At 60.8% G+C, this 8,999-nt stretch overlaps 1 protein-coding gene across 4 annotated transcripts in view; it reads right to left on the reverse strand.

Moving 5' to 3' along the window:
* Positions 1 to 8,553, reverse strand: part of D2HGDH (D-2-hydroxyglutarate dehydrogenase) — a 26,317-nt gene extending 17,764 nt beyond the window's left edge. For 2 of the 4 annotated variants that reach the window (XM_039228641.1, XM_039228640.1), the window contains exons 1-4: positions 8,480 to 8,553; positions 7,285 to 7,646; positions 2,663 to 2,720; positions 674 to 813 (exon numbers count right to left, since the gene is read on the reverse strand). In XM_039228641.1, coding sequence (XP_039084572.1) covers positions 674 to 813; positions 2,663 to 2,720; positions 7,285 to 7,636 — 550 coding nt within the window. In that variant the 5' untranslated portion in view covers positions 7,637 to 7,646; positions 8,480 to 8,553. Of the gene's footprint in view, positions 1 to 673; positions 814 to 2,482; positions 2,539 to 2,662; positions 2,721 to 7,284; positions 7,647 to 8,479 lie in introns of those variants that run through there. The other 2 variants (XM_039228642.1, XM_039228643.1) reach the window with 2 other exon arrangements.
* Between the last annotated feature and the right edge of the window lie 446 nt (positions 8,554 to 8,999).

The raw sequence follows: 8,999 nt of genomic DNA on the forward strand, positions 1-8,999 counted from the left end.
CCGCGGGGGGGGGCCTCCAGGCCCCAAGGAGCAAGGACCCACCGTGGAGTCAGCCACCCAAAGGGTCATCCCTCTAGAACCTGGGCAAGAAAAAGAAGCGTGTCCTGCACCCCCCACCCCCCGGGCCCCCAGTAGTTCCTGTTATGATTTACCCTGCAAAAGAAAAACTGGTGGGCAAAAACAGAGAAGAAAACGCTCATGTACGCTCACCCTCGTGTGGGAGGGAGAGAGAGCACTGAGCACTACTCCAAGGTGGGGGTTCACGGCTGGGGGTATCCCCACCAGGGACACATGACAAATCTGAGGACTGTCTGCTTTGCGTGGTGCTGACGGGGCGGGGGGGTGCCCGGGACCCCAGCACAGGTGATGACCCGTCCCATGTGCCCTGCTGGACAGACACGCCCCGGGGGTCCCAGTGCTTGCACACTGGCCTGTGCTCAGACGGGGTGCCACGTTCACAAGGGCAGAAAGGTCCACCTTGTCCAGAAAATGCCAGAGTCTCAGAGGCTCACTGCCCTCCCCTTCACCGCAAAGCCCCAGCACGGCCCATCCGAGCGGCCAGCCGAACGATTCCCCATGGCAGACGCACCCAGAGGGCTGGGCGCACAGAGCCAGGCTCCCAGGGCCCAGCCGCAGACCTGCAATCCAGGCACCCAGGGCAGGGCGGGCTTACCGGACACATCGTGGAAGCTGATGACCTGGTTCATCAGGGCGGTGGACAAGATGATCTCATCGAAGACGGGCACGCTGCCCCCCACCATGCCCGTGTTTCCCCCCTGCGGGTTCACGGCCAGGTTCCTCTCGTGGCAGTACCTGGGACAAGCACAGGGGTCATCAGGGCCCTCTCCCCACACCCACAGCACTATCCCTGCAGGTCAGCACCAAACCCTGATTCCGGACCCTCTCTTCCTGCCTGTGGCCTCAGTGGGGAGCCTCCTGGGTCCCTACGTGGGACACATCTGTAGAGGCCCATGTCTGTCACAGAACCTCACTGAGCGACGAGGCTGGCGCTTTCCTAGATCCCAGACGGGGTGGCACGTGAGGCCCTAGCGCCCCATGAGGGCCACGCCGCACCCCTGCTCTTCCCCAAGAGCCACACAGCTCCCAGCGCCCGGCTCCTTCCCACCCTGCCCACCTCCGCCCACCACGCGTCACACACGTCCCCGTCACAGGTGCACCCCATCCACGGCCAGTCTCCAACTTTGCAAAGACCTAAGCGCAGGGCCCAGAGGGTGTGGGTGAGAGAAGGAACGCACTTGCCCGTGGGAGGGTCTGTGCACACGCATCCCATGACCCGCCCTGCGAGGTGACGAGCCCCCCACAACGAGCTGACATGAGTGTGCATGCGCCCCATGTGCGCTAACTGCTGAGGCTGTTCTGAAGCCTTAGTTACATGAGCATAAAAGTGCACAGCCCTTCTGTGCTCTCTGGCAGCTTCGGGGGGCCGGTAAACTGCAGAGCACATGTGGGGTGCATGCCCTCATGCATTAGGAGGGGGGTAGAGGTGGGGCGCCTGGGTGGCTCAGTCAGTTAAGCCTCTTGACTTCAGCTCAGGTCATGATCTCACGGTTTGTGAGTTCGAGCCCTGCATTGGGCTCTGTGCTGACAGCTCAGAGCCTGGAGCTGCTTCGGATTCTGTGTCTCCCTCTCTCTGCCCCTCCCATGTTCATGCTCTGTCTCTCTCTGTCAATAATAAATAAACGTTAAAAATTAAATTAAGGGGCGCCTGGGTGGCTTAGTCGGTTAAGCGTCCGACTTTCGCTTAGGTCATGATCTCGTGGTTCGTGGGTTCGAGCCCCGCGTCGGGCTCTGTGCTGACTGCCAGCTCAGAGCCTGGAGCCTGTTTCAGATTCTGTGTCTCCCTCTCTCTCTGACTCCCTCCCCTGCTCACGCTGTCTCTCTCTCTCCTAGAAATAAATAAAACATTAAAAAAAATTCTTTAAAAAAAATTAAATTAAAAAAAAAAAGAAGTGGGGTGGAGGAGACCGCATGGGTGTGCTTGGGGGCAGGACACGGACTAAGTCAGATGCAAGAAGACAAATACTATATGATCTTATATGTGGAATCCAAAAACCAAACAAACAGAAAGACAAAGAACAGAAGGCTGCCGGGGGCGGGGGGGGGGGAGGGATGGAGAGGTACAAGCCCCCACTTATACCATACACCAGTCCTGTGGATGGAACATACCCACGGGGAAAACAGATGCTGCAGGAACAGTCCGGAACACACGGGGACCACATGTAGCCACAGGACCACTTGCTAACGGGTAAAACTATCAAACCACGGTGACGTCCGCCGCAGGCTAACAGGATACAATTATACCTCAACCTCAAAACCGGCGTGGGAGAACAATGAGCGCCTGGAAACAGGCGTGGATATGGCCAAACGGGGGAGCGGGAAAAGGCGTCACATCATAGGTTGGACACGGTAACAGTCAGAAACCACACCAGGGCAGATGAAACAAAATGTCATTGGCGGTTACCTCCGGAGGGAAAACAGCAGTTGCTTTTTTTCTTTAGGGCTGTCTGTTTCCCAATTGTTCTAGAACAAATCCGATAGTTTACTGACGAAAAGCCGTCAAAGAGGCGGATCCGCCGCCCTGAGGTGTGCCCCCCAGTGGGCTCCTGCCCGCGGGTGAGGCCCTGGCCGGGGCAGCTCGTACCTGAGGATGTGGGCCACCTCCTCTGATGTCCGTGGCTTCAGCAGCACCGCGCTGCTCCCTGCAACGCCAAGGGGCACATCACACACAGAGGGCAGGTTCAGGCTCCCCTCCCAGAACGTTCCTCTGGCAGGCGACCCACAGGAACACAGTTACCACCAAGCCACAAACCTCAAGGACAAGAGCAGGGTGTCAAAAATGGATCACGTCTCAGGCCGCAGGGGGCTGGGGGAGACCCCAGGACCCACGTCCAGGCCCAGGCCCCAGGCAAGGGGCACCCGCCGGGCTTGTGTTTCCCTCTGCAGTTGTAAGTCTCCTGTGCTGCGACACTCGAGGCTCACGCCTCCGCCACCAGGGGGCACCGGGCCTGTCTTTGCCAGAAGAGGTTCCGGATGGCTGACAAGCGGCCACGTCTCTCATCCATCCCTCCACCTGCTTTATCAGCTGACTTCCCAGCACAAGGAGGGGTCGTCCTTCCCTCTCATATTTACTTAATCCTACCTGTGGCATCTCAGGGGCTCTTACTGGATGCAGCAGCTTACGCACCAGCTCTCTGCTGCCGCGCCTGATCTGCTGCCCGGACGCGGCCAGCAGGAGCCCCTCCGTGCCAGCCCCCCGGTGTTCCCGACCACTGCCTCCCTAGGACGGCCAAGCTTCTCTCTGCCCCCTTTGACTTTGTCGAAGCATAAAAGTAGGTGAGGGGGCTTCAGAAAGGCAGAAGGCTTCGCACAGCATCCTCCTAGGTCAGTGGCTCATCGTGGAGCTTCGAGATCTGGCTGTGGTTTAGTTTTTTGGTGTTTTTTTGGGGAAAAGGTAAGTTTTTTTGTTTTTTTTTTTTTCAGAAAATGTAGGCCCACATGAGAAGAGGGGCAGAGGAGGAAAGAGAGAATCCCAAGCAGGCTCCTCACTCAGCATGGAGCCAGACGGGCTCAATCCCATAACCCTGGCATCATGACCTGAGCCGAAATCAAGAGTCAGATGCTCAACTGACTGAGCCACCCAAGTGCTCCTTTATTACCCTTGTTTTAAATGTAATTTAATTGTACATCTACATAACTTAATTTTTAGTACTGGCTATGTTTTACAACTGGCTTGAAACAAAATTCTACCAACTTTTTAAAGTAGGCTTCATGCCTAGTGAGGAACAAAACACGACCCTGAGATCAGGACCTGAGCTGAGATCAAGAGTTAGACGCTTCACTGACTGGGCCACCCAGGTGCCCCTCTAACAATTTCTCGGTAGTTGGCTCTCCGGAGCCAGTACAAGCCATCCCCAGCACACCACTGGCCCTCGGCCCCGAGGAGGCCTCGGGACTGCAGTGAGCACCTCACGACACTGGCCAGGGGGACACAGCTATGGAGGTGCTGCTGGCTTATTACTGCGCCTGCTTTCAGAACGTCCGGGAGGAAGCGGGGGCATCTTTAGACAGACTGCCACCAAGCTGTGCCCTGGTATCCTTTCTTCCTTACCTGTGTGGAGGCTCACAACTGAGGGCTTTCCTGAGAGGAACAGAAAGGGGGAAAAGAAGCAGGCAAGGCTTCCATGCAGACAAGACCGAGAAGAGGAGAGGCCGAAAGCCTCCGCCCCCTCGGGCTGTCCGCTCTCAGCCTTCAGCTGGAGAAAACAGAGTGGGTGGGGAACAGATGACTCTTCTTGGTCTGGTAGTGGGCTCAGGCACAGCTCCGCTACCCGCCCTGGCTCCTGATGTCCCTCTCGGGAGGGTTCGTGACCCACCCACCCCCAGGGGAGAAGAGTGCCCCCGGAGGAGGGGTGGCAGGCAGAGCCGGGATCCGAAAGGGGGTCAGTGTGATGGAGAAAACACAGGGCTACCAGATCACCCGAATAACACGTCCATCGGGGCAGAAGAGGATGCTTCCCCACATGGGCCCCTCTGCCCGGGAGAGCGACGGGAGGGGCAGCGAGCTTCCCGCGAGGCTTCCTACCGGGCCCTCCGCGCCATCAGCATCTCCCTGTCCTCCGCTCAGGGAGGATTTGTTTCTGTTCCAATTCTTTCATTTTTTTCTTCTGCTATTTTCTGTTTCTCTAGCAGCTGATTGCTGTGAGTCACCTCCTCGAATTGGAGAATAAACATGCTTCCTACACCTTTGTCACATGCCAGTCTCATCCACCAAGGTCATGAGCTCTCTATCTGTAAGATACGTGGGCTTTCTCGTTCTGTTTAGCGAGCCGTTCAGTCTGCACGTCTGCAAACCTCCCCGTCTGTGGAGAGCCAAGGCGGGCTCGGAGCTCAGCCCAGGGCCCCGTCAACACCAGAGCCGTGGGGCTGCCGTCTGGATTTCCTCTGTGCCTGTCTCACGTCTGTGGTTCTCAAAGCCCTTTCTCAGTTTTCCTCAAATAACCTATGTCTGTCCTGCAGTGCTGATCCTTTGGGACGGCACAGTCCAGGGAGCCTGGTCACCCGTGAGGACCCTGCAGGCTTCAGCCACCTACTGTAGGCTTTCCAATGGTGTCTGACTGCCACCACCACCCCCCACTCCGTGTGCCAGGGCCCGCTGTGGGCACCGAGAGTGAAAACAGACGAAATGACCCTTTCTCGGGACACTTCTTGCTCACGTGGGAAAGAAATGCTCCAATGTGTCAGCAGCAGGCACCGCACCCACAGAGCGCAGAAAAATCATCAAAGACACAACTCAGGGAGACGGCCCAGGAATGCAGCAGAGGGGTGTCTGCATGGAAGGAGCCCCGGAACAGCCCGAGCCAGCAAAGGGGAGCCTCGTACAAAAGCCGCACATGGGCTGAGGCAGTGTTCCGCTCTGCACACCGGGGGTGTGTGGGAGGGGCATCCCTGCGGGCAAACTGCCTCACGTCCAGCACAGCCAGCATCCGGCCTGGCACCTGCCAGCAGCGCCTTCACCCGGCTGGGAGCCCCGGGCAGCCCAGTTCTCGCTGGGGCAGCTGTTTCCTGCGGCTTCTGAGCCTTCCTGCCACATTCACACTCCACCATCCCGGCTCCTGGCAGCCGCGGGCTCCTCTCCCTAACTGCGGATGCCACCTGGCTTGCAGGACAGAGGCACCCGCCTGGCCACACAGCAGACAGACCCCCGTGTCCCCAGCTGCCCCACAGCAGACAGACCCCCGTGTCCCCAGCTGCCCCACAGCAGACACCCCCAAGCTCCCAGGTGCCCCACAGCAGACAGACCCCAGCAGGTTGGTCCCTAACACAGCAGCTGCCCCTGACCTGGCGACCCATGCCTCCCCACAGCTTCAGGGGCTCTAGAACACACACCCCATGTCTGTCCTCGTCCCCGGCCTCACCTGCTCAGCCCCACTGGCCACAGAGTCGCCAGCCTCGGGTCTGGTGATGGACTCTGCCCTGGACTCCAGGGCTTCACGCCCCAACAGGCACCTTGGGCTCGTCCACCTGGTCCGTCCAGACCCAGGTTCCCGCCTGCCCCACGAGACCGGCTCCCCCTCCCATTGTACTGGACTAACGGACAGCTGCTTCTGGGACCTGCTGAGGCCAAGGGGCCCTGCCTCCTTGCTCCTCTGACACCCCACCTGGCCGTCAGCAGGTCTGGGACTCTTCCTTCCACACACACCCAAGCCCCGACACCATCTTACCTGACGGCCCCTTGAAGACTCACGCTCTCCTCCTGGCTCCCCTGGCTGGGCCGTGAAAGCCTGTGCCCACAAAGCTGCCACAGTCAGGCCACGGGCCCCTCTCTCCGCAGGGCCTCCTAGTAGCTCCCCATCCGCTCAAGGGAGAAGCCAGGACTCACAGGGCCCTCGAGGTCTCGACGACCTAGTCCCTCGCTCTCGGACCTCCCTCCCCAGCCCACCGCAGCTGCACACAGGTCTCTCGGCCCCGCAAGCACGCTAAGCGTGGCCTTGCTCAGGGATTTGCACTGGCGATTCTGGCCCCAGGACACCCTTCCAGGTGGCTCCCTGAGGCCCGAGAAAACCGCCTGCGCTAGCTGCCTGGTGTGCAGCCCGCCCCGCTCGTGCCCCTGGCCACCTTCACATTTGGGACCCCGGCCTCGCACTCAGAGCAGGCACACGGTGAGGTGCTCATTGAAGTTTCTGGGGGTTACCTGTGAGCAAGTGGTCTAACGTTTGGGTGAGATATTTAATGACAACTTCCGTTTCAAATACATACTATTTTTTTAAAAAAGTTATGAAGCCCTGGGGCTCCTGGGTAGCTCAGTTAAGTGTCCGACTCTTGATATGAGCTCAGGTCATGATGCTCCCTGTGCCTCCCCTGCATGAATGCTCGCTCACTCGCTCTCAAAATAAATAACCTTAAAAATATACATGAAGCCCTGGGGCTCCAGGGCGGCTCAGTCGGTGAAGCGTCCGACTTCGGATCAGGCCATGATCTCATGGTTTGCAGGTTCGATCGCTGAGTCAGGCTCTGTGCTGACAGCTCGGAGCCCAGAGCTGCTTTGGATTCTGTCTCCCCCTCTCTCTCTGCCCCTCCCCCACTCACGTTCTGTCTCTCTCTTTCTCTCTCAAAAATAAATAAAAAGTATTATTTTTAAAAAAGGTGTATGTAACAGTCACCCCGTGCTCCTCCACCTGAAGCTCACCCCTGGCTTATCTTGCGTCACTGCTAGCGCACACGCCGTCCTCCTGAGGAACACGGTGTGCGCAGACCCTCACTCACCTCGGACAGTTCGAAGCCAGTCCACGTTCGAAGCCTCCAGCACCTCTGGGTCTGTGATGACCCTCCCGGGGACGATGCGCTCAAAGGCTGCCAGGTCTTCCCCGGACACCACGGAGAATGGCAGCCGCCGCACGGGGTAGCGCTCCCGGGTCAGCATCACCTCCGGGGCACGCGCGGACGTGGAAGAGCGGCCTCTGCAGACCCAGGGGCTGGTGGCCGCGGCTCCCAGCGGGCTGCCCAGCCTGGGCACCCTGGGAGTCCCTGCCCACGTCCTGGGCCTCACAGAGGCTGCCAGCGTGCGCGCCGCCTGCCGCCAGAAGCGGCCCCCCGGCTGCACCAGATGGGGCGCCATCGCTCGTGCCCTGCAAAAGCAAGCGGTGGGACCTGTGACTCTGGACACCGGGACCTGTGAACAGGTAAGCGCCTGCCCAAGTCCGGGCCAGGCCCAGGAACAGGCCTCTTCCAGAGGGAGGCTGCCAGAGGGCAGGGGGCGCTGCGCCCGATCCTGACCCCGGCTGTCTCCCTGCGGGACCCTCCTCTCGGGAATTCCCTGAGCTGCACGCCTGGCTGGGGGCCGGTGCGCCACCCTCTGAGTGACAGTCTGACATTTGCAGTGACAAAGCTGTCTCTTAGTCCCTCCCCCTTCAGGACCAAACCAGGATTCAAGCCACTAAAAGGGATGGAAGCCACTGAATACAACTGACAACAGTTGAAATGGTACGTTTTATGTCGCACGAGCACGTCACCGCGAGTCTAAAACGTGCAGGAATCATAGGAAAGGCGGCGTCGGGAAGCTTTTCCGGTTGCCCGCCGTGCTGCAGGCGCATTTCGACGTGTACCAGGGAGCCCCCAGACCCACCCGGGCGAAGGGCCAGGGGCGCGCCCCTCCTCTGGTGCTCAGACAACCCGAACCGGCGCGCGGGCCAGCGCTGCCCGCGGGGTTCCCGCGCGCTGTGTGACCTCGAGAAAAAGAGCGCGCCTCTCTGAGCCTCCCCGCGCACGCGCGGCACCGCAGGGGAACCCAGCGCGAGCGCGCCGGCGAGTCGAGCCCGCGCGCCCACGTGACGGCACGCAGCCCGGCGGGCTCGCACTCGAGAACGGCCTTGGGGCGCGCCGCCGCCGCCCCACGCCGCCCCGACCCGCGGCCCGCGGCCCTTCGACCCCAGACCCCCGGCGGCCGCGCGCACGCACTCACGTCCGCGCCCCCGTCCCGTTGCCGCCGCCGCCGCCGCCGCAGGCCTTGCGACGCCAGAGCCACTGCGGGCTGAGCCTGCGCACTGGTGCCCCTCTGGCCCCGCCCCCGCGCCTCCAAGGCCCCGCCCCCGCGCGGGAGGGACGCCCTCCAGGCCCCGCCCCCAGGCCTGAGGGCTGCTGTGCGCCGGGTTGCGTCCCTGGGTTCACTGTGCGTTTAGACAACCAGGCGGCTTTGAGCCGCGCCCGGCACGCCCTGCAGGGCTCCGCGCACACCCTCCCACCCCTTCCCAAGGCCTGGCCCTACCGTGGCCCACCCCGCCCGCCCCTTCCCTCTTCCTACTGCAGGGCCCCCTTCAAGGAATTCTGCCCCCCAGGGGTCTCTGGCTCCCCCCAGGGGTCTCTGGCTCCCAAGCTCCCAGTGCCCTGCCCCTAGCCCCCCACCAGCGAGGGGGCAGATATTCCTGCAAGTCAGGCACGCACAGCCAGAAGCCGAGAAGTTCGCAAAGCTGCCTGCGCGCACA

The sequence above is a fragment of the Hyaena hyaena genome, unplaced genomic scaffold, assembly GCF_003009895.1.
Source record: "Hyaena hyaena isolate Hyena2069 unplaced genomic scaffold, ASM300989v1 scaffold_31, whole genome shotgun sequence".
Lineage (NCBI taxonomy): Eukaryota > Metazoa > Chordata > Mammalia > Carnivora > Hyaenidae > Hyaena > Hyaena hyaena.